Genomic DNA, 16123 nt, shown 5'->3' with positions numbered 1-16123 from the left:
GAGGGCATGGGGCCGCTGGCTCTGTTGGCTGCCTGCCCAGCTCCACACCGGCCTCTGGGCCACATGTGTCCTCAGCACTTCCTCTGCCTCCCAGGGCACTAGCCACTTTGCAAGAGGAATCCAGGTCATGGCTCCAGTTCCTTGGCTTCTGGGCTGTCCGTGGCCCACGGGGGATCCCGGCCCTGCCTCAGGCTGGCACCAGCAGTACAGAGCTCTGCGTCTCATGGGGCCTCCCTCACGGCCCCACCCCCTTGGGTTGGCATAGGTGTGCCCACAGCTGTCCCCCACGCATGGCCTGACCGCCGTGTCCTGCCCACCTACAGGTGCCTGAGATCGTGAGCGTGCTGCGCTCCAAGCTTCAGGAGGCCCAGGGAGAGCACATCCTGCCGGCTGCCCAGCACAGCGTGTACCTCCTGGCCACCCAGCACTGTGCGGCCGTGGTGTCCAGCCTCTTGGGCAGCCCCCTGCCCTTGGACAGGTACCTAGCCCAGACTCCAGGCTTAGGGGTTCCTCTGCTGCTCCCCAAGCCCTCCACCCGCCTCTGGGCCCTGGCTTTCTGCACCTCGGCTCTGTACCCCAGCTTTCTGCATGAGTTCCCATGGCTCTAGGCCACGTGGGACAGAAAGTGACATGGAGACAGGCCCCAGTCTCTCAGGTACCCATGGGGACCGCTCCTCTTTAGGCATCTCGGGATCCTCACTGGCCCCAGTGGGCCTTGCACAGCACCCCCACGGGGAAGCTGCTGTTTCTGCCCTCCTCTAAGGCCGCGAAACTGCCTGGCTGCTCTGTCAGCCCCAGGCTCCAGCAGACACTGGAGGCTGCCCCTCACCCCGCATCTTGGTTCCAGCTGCCCCAAGCCTTGTCCTCTGCAGGGCGTCCACTACTGCCTGTGAGCAGACCCCAGGAACTGCCTGATTTGAGCCCCTCAGGAGCCCACGGACAACCCTGTCTGTAGCATACATCACTATGTCTTCCCAAACTCACACCTCCCAGCTCCCAGCAAAGGGCAGGGTGTGTGTACCACCCGCCAGCTCACTGGGGTCCCCCTTCCTCGCTGAGGCCTCCAGAGCATGGGTCTGCTGGCCCAGGGGTACCTGGCTGCCTGTGACCTCCTGGAGACTCCATACTGGGCAAGGCAGAGTGACCCTTCCCCTGGCAGGTGGGGGCACGAGGCTGCCGTGGGGACACAGGTTTCCTTGCACCTGGCTCTTTAGCCTGTCAGCTTTGCTTTTTTTTCATGTGCTCTGAGGCCCTCCCATTAAGTGCATCCAAGCTGCAGTGCCCACTTCCTCCTGGCAGGGGGGACCCGCAGGCACCTTCTGCTCAGAGGTGCACTTGTCTGGTGGCCCTGCTCTTTCCTGGTGCTGTTGACCTTTCTGTGTGTTTGTTTTAAACCTTTTGTATGGTAAATAGCCGCATTTTGTTACAGATAGAGTGAGTTTAAATCCACTGTCAAATCTTTGCCTCTTTGTTACGCATTTTGTTTTTTAAAAATCTTCTTTCTTGCCCTTTTTCAGATTGACAGTGTCCCTCTTACCTCACTTTCTCCGCTCAGTTTGCAATCCTGCAGTCTGTTCCTTTTCTTTTAGCGTTTGCCCTAAAGGTGGCTGCGTGTGTCCTTACTGAAGTCCAGCACGGGCCCCGAATGTAGGCTGAGGTCTGGGTCTGGCTGGGCTGCTGGGCGCCCGAGTCATCATGACCGTGGCACTTGGGCACAGTCAGCATTGACTTGTCTTTCCTCCGTGGTTACCGCCTGGCTCATCAGTCACTGTTTTAATTTTCCATGGAGGCGTGGCTCACACAAAGGGCAAGCACGGAGCCACCGGGCCCTGCGGGACTTTCCAGGTCGAGGCAGAGGAGGTGTCTGGTCCCCAGCAGGCTCCTGTGTGCCCCTCAGTCCCCTACAGGGTCAGGGCCACCTGACCGCCGCCACTAGAGGTTTTGGCGATTGTGCTGTGTGCTGGGTCTTCCCGGCCTCTGCTTAGCACGGCGGTGCTGTTGCTTATCCTTTCTCCTTGCTGGGCAGTGTTGGGTGCCGTGTGGGCCGCACCGTGTATCTGTTTCTAGGTGATGGACATTCAGGTTGTTTTTGGTTTGGGGTTGCTGGGGATGGCGATGCTTTGAATGTTCCTGGGAGTGTCTGTTGGTGGGTAGGGCATGCACTTCTCTTTCAGGTGTGTGTAATAAGAGTGGAATTGAGGCCAGGTACTGTGGCTCACACCTGTAATCCCAGCAATGTGGGAGGCTGAAGCAGGAGGATCACCTGAGGTCAGGAGTTTGCTACCAGCCTGGCCAACATGGTGAAACCCTGTCTCTACTAAAAATATAAAAATTGGCTGGGCTGTAATCCCAGCGCTTTGGGAGGCTGAGGCGGGCGGATCACAGGTCAGGAGATCGAGACCATCCTGGCCAACATGGTGAAACCCCGTCTCTACTAAAAATACAAAAAATTAGCCAGGCAAGGTGTTGGGCGCCTGCAATCCCAGCTACTCCAGAGGCTGAGGCAGGAGAATGGCGTGAACCCGGGAGGCGGAGCTTGCAGTGAGCCGAGATCGCGCCACTGCACTCCAGCCTGGGCGACAGAATGAGACTCCGTCTCAAAAAAAAAAAATTGGCCGGGCGCGGTGACTCACGCCTGTAATCCCAACCCTTTGAGAGGCGGACCACCTGAGGTTGGGAGTTTGAGACCAGCCTGACCAACATGGTGAAACCCCGTCTCTACTAAAAATAAAATTAGCTGGGCGTGATGGTGCCTGCCTGTAATCACAGCTACTCGGGAGGCTGAGGCAGAAGAATCGCTTGAACGCAGGAGGCGGAGGTTGTGGTGGACCATGATTGGGCCATTGCACTCCAGCCTGGGCAACAGGCTGTCTGTAGTCCCAGCTACTTGGGAGGCCAAGACAAGAGAATTGCTTGAACCTGGGAGGTGAAGGTTTCCGTGAGCCGAGATCGCACTGTTGCACTCCAGCCTGGGCCACAGAGCAAGACTCTGTCTCAAAAAAAAAGAAGTGGAGTCACAGTGGCCGTCTCTACCCTGCCACCCCCTAAGCTAAGGATGGGTTCTGCATCCATAAATGGTCAGAAAAAGACCAAAAGAATATTTCATGACACATGAAAATGATAGGAAATTCTGATTCCAGTGTCCGTGAGTTAAAGCTTCTGGAAGCAGCTGCCTCATCCACTTCCACGCTGTCTGTGGCTGCTCTGGCACTACAGCGGCAGGCTTGATGAGCTGCCAGAGCTCATCCGGCCCCCAAGGCCTGAGCCACTGTCCTGGTCAGAAGCTTGCCAGCCCTGCCCTGGGCACAGGTTGGCTTGACTGTCATATACAGCCTCATGGGGGCCCACCGAGGCTGAGTCTGTGGCCTCCTGGCACCTCAGTGATGGCCACCACGTCCTTGCTGGCGCATGCCGTGTGCCTGCCCTCCTGTGCATTTGTCCACGTTCCTGCCAGGTCATTTGTTCCCCACGCTCATGCCCAGCCCTCTGCTGCTTGCCTTCTGCCTGAAGGACATCTCCTGGAATGCCCTCCACGAGGATCAGGGACACACTGCCTGCCTTTGTTTACTTGAGAATGCCTTTATTTGGCCATTCCTTGTGACTGTTCTTTCTGTGGCTCAGTGTCCTAGTCCAGTGCGTTTGCTCAGGTGTGTGACAGCGCATGACTGTTTCTGGCTTCTGTCCTTACTCTTGGGAGCCAGGTGAAGTCTCCGAGCATTGCGTCTGTCGAGGAGGCCACTTCCTGCTTGTGGCTCATCTGCAGTTTGCAGGTGGGGGTTGCTTTTCATTTGTTCTGCCAGGCAGCTTCGAGGCTCCCTGTCTGTAGGTCAGTATATTTCATCAGTTCTGAAAAACCCAGCCTTCTCCTTGTCAGCCATTCTGTTTCCTCTGCCTCTGGGACATCCATCAAATGTACATTAGCCCTCATTCCATCTTCTGCATCTCTTCTTCTGTCCTCTGCCTTCCCACGTTATTCTTGCTCTGTAATAATTTATCTGAAATTTTTTTACCTTCCTATTCACTGAGCAATTTCCTTATTTTCCTATTTACTGTTTCTCTCTTCTACTGTATCTAGACTGGCACCAAATATGTCCACTGAGTACATTAGTGTTTCATTTCTAAAAGGGCTGTTTGGTTTTCTTTTAAATTTGCTGTATCTGTTTAGAATTTCCAGTTCCCATCATATTTAAAGTTTGCTGTTTATTTCTGCAAACGCTGAGCATAGCCGCCTCACCGTGTGTCTGCAGCGGCGTCCGAGTGTTCTTGGGAGCTGCGCTCTTTGACCTTGTGCCATTCTGAGGCCTGGGCCAGATGCTGCTTCCTCCAGGGAAGATTTGTTCTCCCTCCCAGCAGCTCCCCAGGGACCTCCCACACCACTGCCCTGGGCCCTCTATGTACAGGCCCAGATTTTTCTCTGTGTCCTTTATTGCCAGCTCTGTTTACAGACCCCTGGAGTCAGAGGAAGGGGGTGAGCTCAGGTCTGAGGCCAAGAGGCCATTTCCCATCTGGCTGCAGCTGAGCCTGGTGGCCATGTCTGAGCATCGTGGAGCCAGGGTCCACGGCACCCAGGCGGCGGTGGGCAGGGATGCCCAGCCCAGGTGCCGGCAGCACTGTAACCAGCCACGGCCTCAAGGTGACTCTCTTCCTGCCCTACTTCAGCCACACCGCCATGCTGTGGCGGGCGCTGGCAGTGGAGCCTCGCCTGGCTGCTCAGGTCCTGGGACTACTGCTGGAGAAGATGAGTAGGGACGTCCCATTCAAGGAGAGCCGGGCCTTCCTGCTGGGCCGCACCCCGGACCGCGTGGCCACGCTGCTGCCTCTCTCGGTGAGTCGGGCTCTCGGAGCCACGCTGACACGCTGTCCCTGCCCCACTTGCCTGGGTGCCCGGGGGCAGGCCTCTCAATGAGGTGGCCCGGACGCCACGCCACGGGCACCTGGCGGCAGCACCAGGCCGGGAGCTCTGAGCTCAGGCTCGTAAAGGCCTCACAGGTGTGGGCCCCCAGGGGAGACCACTTCATGTTTTATCCTGCGGAAAAAAAATAAACCCAGCTTGGCAATGTTTTAAGCAGTAAAGCAGCTGTGAGAATTCCCTCCTCCTCCCTTCTGAGGAGCTGAGAACAGATGGCCTGAGGTCTGTCCTGTGAAGGCTGGCTGCCCTTCTGTCCCCGTCTCTTGCCTCTACCCCTGAGGGCCAAGCCATGCAGTGGTGTGCCTCGCCCTTCCTGTGCTGCAGCTCCCTGGGGCTCCGCCCACGGGATGCATGGGAGCACACAGGATGCAGGCTTAGATCTCATGTGGCCTGGAGGGAGGCATGGCCCTGTGGTGACATCTCCCCCAGGCCACCTGTGCACTATTCGAGGTCCTGTCCACGCCTGCAGCGGGGCCCGCGGTGCTAGAGCTCTACCCCCAGCTGTTCGTGGCACTTCTGCTGCGTGTCAGCTGCACCGTGGGTGTCCAGCTGCCCCGGAACCTGCAGGCCCAGGAAAGGAGGGGAGCCAGTCCAGCCCTAGCCGCCAGGAACCTGGAACCCTGCAGGTATCTGGGTCCCCACTTCCCACCCCCAGTACTCATTCGCAAGCACAGGCATGGGTGTGCACGCATGCTCATGGTGGGGGCGGGCGGCAGATCTGAACCATGGGGAGCGTGGGAGTGACTCTGCTCCCAGGGAGCTGGTGCCTCACCCAGGTGCAGGGCTGAGCTGTCAGTGGTGACATCCATGGCCACCCTTCTCACACCGGCTGTGAAGGCCTCCCTCCTCGCCTCTGCAGGCGGTCTGCACAGTGGTGATGAACACAGGCAGGTGGTGGGGGCTTCGCGTGGCAGCTCAGGCAGGATCAGGGCGGTGCCATCTCTTGGGAGTGGAGTTGTGGGGAGTCTTTGGGGTATAGGCTGGGGCCAACCATGGCAGGACCAGCTTTGTCCCTGAAACTGCCCCAGCAGAGCGGCCTCTGGCATGTACTCACAGCCCCACGTGTGAGAGCTGCCAAGGTGCCCGACGTGACAGCATTTCAGGTCCTACACACCTGCCTGGGGCCATAGCACAGAGGAAGCTGACACCCTGGGCAGGCGTGGCTGTGTGGCCTGACCCCAGGACCACGAGCTCATGTGAATGCTGGGCCGCCATGCCCTGCCTGTCCAGGAGAGCTGTGGTTCCGTCCCACCCAGGTGCCCGGGTTTGGGTGTGCACATTGGCCAGGACACACCAGGGGGACAGCCTCACTTCACCCCCCTCCCCCAGCACCACAGGCTGCTCCACCACAGGCCAGCTCGTAAACCCCAGTGGGGCCAGCTGCCAGGGCTGCTCTGCCCCTAGCAAACGGAGTGGAAAATGTCAGTGGGATGGGGCAGTCACCAGCCCCTGGGCCTGGCCTGCTGCGAGTCAGTGCCTCTGCCTCTGAGCTGTAGGCTGCAGGCCCCACGCCCACCCTCAGGTACCCCTCCACTGGGACGATTGCAGAGCCTGGCATACAGGCCATCCTCCAGTGGGTCAGACCCTTGTGGGTGCCACATTCTTAAATGTCCTGGGCATACAAGCAAGGGAGGCACCCTCATCTAAATCACTAACACATTTCTGAGCCAAACACATGCTTCCCGTTAGATTTGTCAAAGTTGGTTGGGAATTGCTGCGCCTGCGCCATTTGCAGCCTGGAGTGCAGCCCCTGGTCCAGATGGCGCCTTGCAAGCCTCAAGGTCTGGAGCAGGGTGTGGAGCTGGAGGCAGAGCTGCACTCAAACCAGGCCCTGGCTCAGACCATGAGGCCCAGCTGAACTGTGGCCCTGTGGGTCCTCCCGCCGACTGCGGCTGGCCCGGCCTGTACGTGTCAAGGGCATCTCCCAGGAACTGTAGTGACTGGTGTGGCTCTCTCCTCTGCCTGTGGTCAGTGCTGGCTCTCCTGCTCCCAGGGCTAGAAGCCCCCTTGGCACCCAGGCTACCTGGGCTCAAAGATCAGGGCCTAACACTGGAACCATGGGACTCCTGGCTCACCCAGAGCTGCCTTCTAGCATGCCCTACCTTGGGGAGGGAACCCCTGAGAGAGAGAAGCCTGGGGACACTCACCAGGGGCCCTGTGAGGGGCTGGCCCTGCTGTGGGTCAACACCAGACCACCCAGGCACACCCATGGGGACAGGGGTATACTGGGAGCAGGCCCCCAGCACCTCCTTCCTTGGCTTCAAGACCCCCATGGCTCTCAGCTCCTACAGCCCCTGTCCAGCTCTCAGGCTGCCTCCGTCCTGCCGGCATCACCGGCCCTGTGTGCCCAACCGCCCAGCAGCCTCATGGAGCCCATCACCAGATCTCTAACAAGTTGGTCCCATGCTTCTGTGCCCACCACACCCTCCTAGATCCCCCTGCATGAGGGCCTATCACGTCATCCAGGCGAGCAGGGCCTGGCCCCCAGCTTGGAGGGGCCACTTGCTCCCTGCTAGGCTCACCCCAGCACACCAGGGGGCCTTTGGGACACCTGGCAGGAGGTGACCAGGGCAGTGGCACTGTCACCACAACCAGCGGTCACCACATGACCCATGCCACTCAGGGATTGTCTGCTTTTGGGCCAGGTGCTCCTAAGGACAAAGCCTTGTGGGGACAGAGGTCCAAAGGCGGTGAGGGTCTAAGTGTGAGGTGCAGTGGGCACCGGAAAGCACGTGGCAGGGGGCTGTGGAGTTGCAAGGGAGGGTCCTGCTGGGTGGGGATGCTGGTGCAGGGCATCCTCTGCCCCAGACCTTGCCTGCTGGGTTGCATACTACCCCCTACCCACTGGCAGCCAGGAGTGGGGCAGCCTCAGCAGGGAAGGGCTCGTCGGAGCCGATGGTCGATGCCAGGCTCAAGCTGGACGCAGCATTAGCTTCAACATCAGACTCTCCCTGCCAGTTTCTGGCCTGAGTCCTAGGCCTGCCTCCCACTGCCAGGGCGACCAGAGGGCAATGTGCTTGCCTGGTGGGGCTCTGGGGAGTCAGGAGAGGCAGAGAGTTGGCCAGGTTGACCCCCACGGCACCTGCTCTTCAGCACCCCTGCAGCCCCTCCAGCTCTTGGCACCATCCTCCCGCTCACTTGCCAGCCAGCCTCCCTCAGCCAACACCGAGTGGATCAGGGGCCTGCCTGCCTCCCAGAGGGCTATGGAGTCTCCTGGGGTACAGGTGTGAGAGCCCAAAGTTCCAGGCAGGAACAGGCCCAGGGATGGGGCGCCTGTGGTATGGGTGCCCAGCAGCATCTGGTTGTCCAGAAAGGAAGGCAGGTGCGGCCAGAGGGCTTTGCCTGTGTCCAGCTCTCAGGCTGGTGGCCGGGTGGCCACAGGCTGACCTTGCTACTAGCTCACCTCCAAGCCAACGTCTGTGACCTTGCCTTGGGTGGGGAAAATGGGGGGCCCTCCAGAGCCTGCTTCCTGGAGGATGGCTCTGGCAGGGATAGGGCTAGGCACCAGGTGGGCAGCACACATTGGGTACAGACATCAAGGGCTCATTGGGAAGCGTGGGCGTGTGTGTGTGTGCCCCACCAGCTGAGCACCTTGCAATCCTGCAGCTCTGCAGTGGACACCCTGCGGGCTGTGCTGCTCCGCAGCGGCAGTGAGGATGTGGCACAGCGCATGGACCTGGAGGGAGGCTGGGAGCTGCTCAGGACCTCGGCGGGGCATGAGGAGGGGGCCGCCAGGTTGGCCAGGTGAGCTGAGCGGGCCCAGCCCACTGCGGCTGCAGCACTGGCTGGGCTCCACCAGATCTCTGGGGCCCAGGACGTGACCGGGATCAGGTGGGGGCCCCATGTGTGTCAGGCCAGTGGTGGCCTGAGCTCCTGCCTATTTGCTCTCTGGGCAGGGGCAGGGAGGGACCCCTATGCAAAGGCCTGGTGAGGCAAGTTGGGAGGCATCTCTGAGACCTAGAACTCCCAGAACCTGGTAGCTGGTGGTGGAGTGGACCAGGGCTGTGCAGGGTGGAAGGTGCCTGGGTAGGGTGCAGCACAGCAACAGCCCCTGCACCCTCAGCGGCCCCCTTTCCCAGGGCCATGGCTGAGCACGCAGGGCCCCGGCTCCCCCTGGTGCTGAAGACGCTGGCTTGCACACACAGCAGTGCATATGAGAACCAGAGAGTGACCATCACCGCCTTCCTGGCCGAGGTAGGCCCTTCCAGGGAGGGTTGCTGGGCACCAGGGTGGGGCTCCTGCTCAGGACAGGCCTGGGATGCCCTTTTCTTACTCCTAAAAGGCTCCCTCGACCGCAGCCTGCGAGGAGGGGACGTGGATGCTAGCCACCTCCTCCCCCATGCCAGAACTCAGTCCTGCCCAGGCACACCCCCTCTGTTTCTGGTGAGAGGAGGACCCAAGCTGCCTGAGCCTGTATCCCCAAGTCCTGCTGGGCACATCTGTAGCTGGACAGGGCTGGTCCCTGGGTCCCCAGGTGCCCTTGGCGGTGTCATCTTGGCCCTTGTGGCCCAAGACTCCAAAATCTTGCCCAAGGCCATGCAGCAGAGCACGGTGGGCGACAGAGCATGCCCCAGCGGCACAACAGGGAGGGTCGCCACTGATCTGAGACCCAGGGAGTCGGTCCGCCACCTCTGTCTGCCACACCGGCGTGTTCTGGGCCTGGGCTGGTGGGTTGGGCCCTGGGGTCAGCAGGGAGGGAGAAGTCACAGCACCTCTGCCTGCAGCTGCTGAACAGCAACGTGGCCAACGACCTGATGCTCTTGGACTCGCTGCTGGAGAGCCTGGCGGCTCGCCAGAAGGACACATGCGCCAGCGTGCGAAGGCTGGTGCTCCGCGGCCTGGCCAACCTGGCCTCCGGCTGCCCTGACAAGGTGGGGTGGCCACCAGTCCCTCTGGGGCCCAGGCAGCATGGGTGGGGGGGCTGTGCATGGAAGTCACCCTGTCTTGTGGGGTGGCAGACGATGACTCTGGGATCCAGGCTGAGTGTAGGGTGTCCTCAGGTGCGAGCCCACGGCCCCCAGCTCCTCACAGCCATGATTGGCGGGCTAGACGACGGGGACAACCCTCACAGCCCGGTGGCCCTGGAGGCCATGCTGGGCCTTGCAAGGCTGGTGCACCTGGTGGAGGCCTGGGACCTGCGCTCAGGGCTGCTGCACGTGGCCATCCGCATCCGGCCTTTCTTCGACAGTGTAGGCGGAGTGGGGAGGGGAGGGGAGGGAAGTGGTGGGGAGGGGAGGGGACCCCAGCCCTTCCTGCCTCTTGCTCTGAGCTTTAGCCCCAGCCCCAGCGCCACCCTTCTCCCTGTGTCTCCCACTGCGGCCAGGTGACCGTGGAGAGCACGGATCTGCAGGGGTGCTGCTTTGCTGGGCCTGGCAGCCCCCACCCGTCAAGGGGTTTCCTGGCCTGTGCCAGGCAAAGACACCCACAGCCTGTGAGGGGCCATATGCTGCATGTCCTTCCCAGGAGAAGATGGAGTTCCGCACAGCATCCATCCGCCTCTTTGGGCACCTGAACAAAGTCTGCCATGGAGACTGTGAAGACGTCTTCCTGGAGCAGGTGGTGGGCGGGCTGGCGCCCCTGCTGCTGCACCTGCAGGACCCTCAGGCCGCCGTGGCCAGCGTGAGTAGCCAGGGGGTGGGTGGAATGGGGTGAGTGGCCTCAACTGGACTCGGCCTCAGTGCCGCATCCCTTAGGCCTGCAGGTTCGCCCTGCGCATGTGTGGCCCCAACCTGGCGTGTGAAGAGCTCTCAGCCGCTTTCCAGAAACACCTGCAGGAGGGACGGGCCCTGCACTTTGGGGAGTTCCTCAACACCACCTGCAAGCACCTGGTGAGGGGTGGGGTCAGTGGGGACGGGCCTGGGCGTGGGGGGCGGGGCCAGGCGGCGCTGACCAGGCCTCTCTCCAGATGCACCATTTCCCAGACCTCCTGGGCCGCCTGCTGACCACCTGCCTGTTCTACTTCAAGAGCAGCTGGGAGGACGTCCGAGCTGCTGCACCACTGTTCACTGGTGAGCAGCACCCCCTGCCCCGCCCTCATGCCGCCCAGCAGCCCTGCCTGATGCCCCCACTTCACAGGGTTCCTGGTGCTGCACGCGGAGCCCAGGCAGCAGCCGCAGGTGGACCTGGATCAGCTCATTTCGGGTGAGCACCCCCTCCACGGGGCCCTGCTGACCCTGTAGGCACCCGCAGGGACTAAGTGATTTTCCTGGATTTCAGGATTTTTTCCCTGTCACTGGTGACCTCATCGTCTCTAGTAATTCACGGAAACTTCTTAACTGTTCCAAAAGAGCTTAAAAAACACTAAAAAAGGAAAAACTATCTTTCCGTTGGCTCCTGAGCCTCCCAGCAGAGGCTGTCAGGAGAGCGTGGCCCACGCGCAGGCTTGGGCATGCCGAGGTCACAGCCCCCCAGGCAGCCCCTCCCTCTGCCCCCAGCGCTCCAGATCCTGCTGAAGGACCCGGCCCCCGAGGTGCGGACCAGGGCTGCGGAGGCCCTGGGCCGCCTGGTGAAGCTCGCCTGAGGCTCCGGCCAGCGCCCCCAGCAAGGAGTACACACCCAGACCTGTGCCTGAGCTCCAAGACAGGGCCTCCCGAGGACCCCAGCCTGGGCACACAGCTGGAGGGGCCTGGCCCCAGAACAGGCCCTGCCAGGGACCAAACCGCAGCCCCTCAGTGAGGCCAGACAGGGTGTGGGAGTCTGTGTGCCCAATAAACTCATCTGCTCCCAGCGAGTGACTGACAGGATGCAGTGCCGCGGCCTCTTAGGGGACGGGCCAGAGGGTGCCCTGGGCTGGCTGTGCTGTCCCCACTGTTTTTGCAAAATGGAGGGGAAGGCTCGGCGCTGTGGTGGGGGCGGCTTTGTTGGCAACCCCAATTCAAGAAGGTGGGAGCACCAGGCAGCGCAGGGTAAGGCTCTATTGACTTCAGCACAACCGCCCCGGCCTTACATAGGCAGGACAGCTAGGTGAAGAGGCGGATGGTCCCGTCTGCCCCCGAGGAGAAGACCCACGGCTGGGTGGGGTGGAAGACGACGTCCAGCACTCCCAGGTCTCGTGTCAGCGCGTGTCCCTTCAGCACCTTGACGGGCACCAGCAGGGGGTTCTGCAGAAGGTCACTGTGGGGACGAGGAGGGCTCAGGACATGGACAGACACTACTGCCCTGGGGAGGGGGCCAGGCAGGGTCAGCACTCACTTGTACACCATGCCATGGCAGACGATGACGCTGCCGTCGTCCGAGCCTGACGCGAAGAGTGGGTACCGGGGGTGGAAGGCCACAGCCCGCAGAGCCTTCTTGTGGTGTCTGAGAAGGGAACCAGGTGGAAGGCAGGCTCAGGCTGGAGGGAGGGGCTCTGCTGGCCACCTCCACCCCCAGCTCTCCTCACCTCAGCATCCTGTATGGCTTGGTGGAAAGATCCAGGTCAAACCACACCAGCTTGCTGTCGTAGCTCCCACAGATGACATTGTCACCTAGGGCCAAAGGCTGTGATGCAGGTGTTCCCCCCCTCACCTGCAGGGTGCACCGCCCCCCACCCCTCACCTGTACCCCTCATCTACAGGGTGTACCGCCCCCCCCACTCCTCACCTGCAGGGTGCACTGCCAGGCTGGACACCCACTTGCAGTTGGGCATCAGCTTCTTGGTGAGCTCCTGGCGCAGCAGGTGGTAGAGGCGGACGCTGCGCTGGGATGCCACCAACAAGAAGGGCCGGGCAGGGTGGAAGGCCACTCGCTGCACCTGTCCGTGGCTGCGGCGAAACGGGCTCTGGCTGCGACGACGGCTCAGCTGGTGAATCAGCACCTGGGTGTGGCCTTGGGTGGCCAGCACCACGGCCAGGTAGTCCCCACGCCCGTGCCAGGTCACCTGCGTCACTGGCTGCAGGAGGGCAAGGCTGGCTCATTGGCTGAGCCAGGCCCCTCCCACTGCAGCCTCACCCCCAGCACACCCCACGCACCTTGCCGTGGCAGACCCGCAGCCGCAGGCCCACTTGGCGCTCCTCCTCTGAGGCCTCCAGCCAGCGGGCTGGCTGCAAGGGGGGCTCCTCAGGCGGGACGAAGGCGCTCAACAGCTGATCTGTGCTGTCCGCCACCAGCCGGTCCCCCAGAGCTGGGTTCAGCACCAGCACCGAGTCCTCCCTGTGAGCCAGGCCCAGACATAGCCCCTAAGCATGGTGCCACCCCTGGCTCCCCGGCCCCCAGGGCCTCCACTTACACAGCCGCAGCCACCAGGCAGACAGCGGGGCTGGGGTTCCAGGCCACACTCTTCACCACGCCCCCCACGGGCACAGTCCTCACACAGCGGGCAGTGGCCACCTCCCAGAACCGCAGGGAACCGTCGTCGGAGCCTGGATGCGGAAGAGGCAGCTTTCAGCACCTGGCCATCCCACCTGCCCCCACAGCTCAAGGCTGCCCCCAGCTTGGACCCACCTGAAACCAGCCACTGGCCCCCAGGAGAGACACTGAGGCACCGGACAAGGTCACTGTGGCCCCTGTAGACCTGAGGAGGAGGAGGTGGCAGTGAAGAGCCAGACTCAGAGGGTGCAACCCCAGCCCCTTAGTCTCCACTTACCAGGGCCTGGCACGTGGGGAAGGGCTGCAGGTCCCTCGGCCGAGGAAGCTTGGGGATGAGGTCCTCAGGGTCTACGTTCACCTGGAGCACGAGAGCGCCAGGTCAGCCTTGCCCCCTGTGCCACCCCCTGGTGTGCCACCCCCACACACCCTCATCTTGGCAGGAGAACGTCAGGTCAGCCTTGCCCCCTGTGCCACCCCCCGCTGTGCCACCCCCACACACCCTCATCTTGGCAGGAGAACGCCAGGTCAGCCCTGCCCCCTGTGCCACCCCCACACACCCTCATCTTGCGCTGCCGTGGGCACAGGTACAGGTCAAGACAGCGCTCGAAGCGTTCCTGGATGAAGCGTCCGTAGGCAGGCACAGCCCGCAGGCTCGGGAACTTGCGTGGCAAAAAGCTCAGCTTCCTCTCACCCGGCTCCTGCTGTTCCCACGCCAAGTGCTGTGGAGACCGAGACAGGGGTGGGGAGGGTCACAGGGGAGCATGGGGACGGGGCCCCGACCCCCCAGGATGCAGGCCCACCTCCTCCTCGCTGAGCAGGTATTCAGGGGGTGGGTTGTACGACTCGGCGTGGCCTGGCAGGGCCAGCTTGGGCGCAGGCACGTGCATCTTGTGGCGCCCCAGCACAGCATTGGGGTCCTCCTGGGCCCACAGGTCATAGAAGCTGGGGGTGGGGTCTCGGGGCCGGCGAGGCTGGATCCAGCCCATCTTGATGGCGTGCACCATGCGAGAGACCTGCACAGACAGCCGGGTCAGGACACGCAGCGTGGGGCGGGCAGCCAGGCCAAGCCCCGGGGCACGGGACCCCACCTTCTCCTTCTCCACCAGGGAGGGGATGAAGCTGCGCTTGTCGGCCGGGCGGTTGGTCACCGGGTGGATCATGACATCCCCGCTGAAGAAGTCGACAGCCGGCTGGGGGAAAGATGTGGGCGTGGGGGCCAGAGTGGCTGAGGCCCTGCTGGTGCCTCCAGGACCCCCCCACAGGGCCACCCACTGCCACCTACCTCATAGGGGTTGAAGCCCATGTCCCCAAACTGGCCGCTCTGCAGCCGCCGCACCAGGGCCACCTGCTCATCCGTCAGCCTCAGGTCCTGCCCTGTCATCGGGTCCTGCACAGTGCGCCTGGAGACCGCCAGTCAGACCCCGCCAGCCCTGCCCCATCCCTCGGGCCCACCCTGGCTGCTGGCCCCGCCCTGTCGGCCCTCACCAGTAGTCAGGGTCGTCCATCTTGTCCAGGAACTGGTCCAGCTCATCCCGGGTCCGCAGGGGCTTGTAGATGCGCCTGCCATCCAGGTCGTAGCCCACGTGGGGGAAGTCGGCGTACCACTCCAAGGGCACGTTGCCCACCGTGTTCCGGATGTCCTGCGGCCGGGGGTCACCATGTCAGTATCTGACCCTACAAGGCCCACCCCCTCTTCGGGCCGCCCAGGGGAGCAGGTGAGGAGGTTGCAGGGTGAGCGCAGGCCCAGCCTCAAGTGCCCTGAGGTCACTGGCCCTGACCTACGCCCTTTCCCCAGCCCTGGGGTCTGACGTGGCACGGCGGCCACGCTGCCCCCACCCCCGCCCTCGGAGGCGCCGGAGCTGCACCTTCACATTTTCCACTGAAGTGGTGCCAACCCCAGAGCTCCCCCCTCACTGGATTCCTTGGCCAGGGCTCTGGGCAGCCACAGACAGGGATGACCTCATCACCCACGGGCTCCCTCCCCTGGCAGGGGCCTTAGGCAGCAGTGGGCAGCTGTAAGATGAGGACTCAGGGAAGACCCCAACTGACCCATTCCACAGAAAGGCAGAAGCCAAGACCTCTGTGGGGCCCCCCCCACCATCTGCCCTCGGCCCCTCCACAGGCAGAACAGCCACGTTCCTGGACGTACATTCCTGGTTGCAGCCCCTGCCAGCCGCCACCCTCGCTCCTTCCAGCCTGGGGACCGCTGCCCAGGCGGCTGCTTCCTGCAACAGTAGCCACGGGGAGGGGCCCAGGCAAGACAGAGCACAGCTGGGAGCCTGTGGGGTCCCCTGCCACAGGAGGGGCCCCTTGGGCCCTGTCCCCTGCTGAGGGTCCTTTCCTCTCCTCCCCACGGAGAAAAGGGGCCATCCCCAAATTGGATGATGGGTGTATGTGTGTGTTTCCTGAAGGGCCTGGTGGCCCTGGAGAGGAACAGGGGAAGGAGGAGGGGGCAAGAAGGAGACCCACGGGGTGAGAGGTCCACACAGCACAGGAACAGGGGACCTGGCCAGAGCCTAGCAGGAGGCACAGTCTGTGCCAAGCCTGGAGAGGCAGGTGCAGGACAGACAGGCAGAGATTGAGCTCTAGGCCCCTGAATACTCGCCTGTGCCCGCCCCCTGCACACGGCCTGGCACAAGCAGGCGCTGGCGCACATGGGAGGCAGAGACAGACAGGGTGCGGTCAGGCAGCAGGGCCAGGGCGGCTGGGTTAACTCAGTTGTGCCATGGGAGAAAACGGGGTGGTGGGTCCCGCTGACCTTCCTCCCCTCTCCTGGGAAGGGGGGCACTGCAGTCTTGGGGCCCTGAGTAACTACAGCCCAGAAGCAACCCCCCGCTTCCTCCGCATCCCCAGAGACAGAACGATGCCCCAAAGACCCCCGCCCCCAACCAAGCGTGGCCACAGGCGGCCAGGGGATGCGGCGGGCGC

The 16123-nt window shown here is 62.5% G+C and overlaps 2 protein-coding genes across 3 annotated transcripts in view; one reads left to right on the top strand and one right to left on the bottom strand.

Moving 5' to 3' along the window:
• MROH1 (maestro heat-like repeat family member 1) overlaps positions 1-11649 on the top strand; it is a 124765-nt gene extending 113116 nt beyond the window's left edge. For both annotated transcript variants that reach the window (XM_011938033.1, XM_011938034.1), the window contains 12 exons: positions 324-478; positions 4660-4825; positions 5339-5535; positions 8516-8653; positions 8989-9103; positions 9634-9780; positions 9910-10098; positions 10373-10528; positions 10603-10737; positions 10815-10917; positions 10985-11050; positions 11344-11649. In XM_011938033.1, coding sequence (XP_011793423.1) covers positions 324-478; positions 4660-4825; positions 5339-5535; positions 8516-8653; positions 8989-9103; positions 9634-9780; positions 9910-10098; positions 10373-10528; positions 10603-10737; positions 10815-10917; positions 10985-11050; positions 11344-11429 — 1653 coding nt within the window. In that variant the 3' untranslated portion in view covers positions 11430-11649. The remainder of the gene's footprint in view (positions 1-323; positions 479-4659; positions 4826-5338; positions 5536-8515; positions 8654-8988; positions 9104-9633; positions 9781-9909; positions 10099-10372; positions 10529-10602; positions 10738-10814; positions 10918-10984; positions 11051-11343) is intronic.
• Positions 11650-11805: 156 nt separating this feature from the next.
• BOP1 (block of proliferation 1) overlaps positions 11806-16123 on the bottom strand; it is a 31811-nt gene continuing 27493 nt past the window's right edge. Inside the window, exons 3-15 of the mRNA XM_011938206.1 lie at positions 14681-14835; positions 14478-14595; positions 14284-14385; positions 13996-14208; positions 13753-13914; positions 13473-13553; positions 13331-13400; positions 13116-13248; positions 12859-13039; positions 12491-12779; positions 12291-12375; positions 12101-12208; positions 11806-12022 (exon numbers count right to left, since the gene is read on the bottom strand). Of these exons, the coding sequence (XP_011793596.1) occupies positions 11869-12022; positions 12101-12208; positions 12291-12375; positions 12491-12779; positions 12859-13039; positions 13116-13248; positions 13331-13400; positions 13473-13553; positions 13753-13914; positions 13996-14208; positions 14284-14385; positions 14478-14595; positions 14681-14835 (1851 nt within the window). The 3' untranslated portion in view covers positions 11806-11868. The remainder of the gene's footprint in view (positions 12023-12100; positions 12209-12290; positions 12376-12490; positions 12780-12858; positions 13040-13115; positions 13249-13330; positions 13401-13472; positions 13554-13752; positions 13915-13995; positions 14209-14283; positions 14386-14477; positions 14596-14680; positions 14836-16123) is intronic.

Source organism: Colobus angolensis, unplaced genomic scaffold, assembly GCF_000951035.1.
Source record: "Colobus angolensis palliatus isolate OR3802 unplaced genomic scaffold, Cang.pa_1.0 Scaffold17, whole genome shotgun sequence".
Lineage (NCBI taxonomy): Eukaryota > Metazoa > Chordata > Mammalia > Primates > Cercopithecidae > Colobus > Colobus angolensis.
This window is presented reverse-complemented; position numbering and strand designations above follow the sequence as displayed.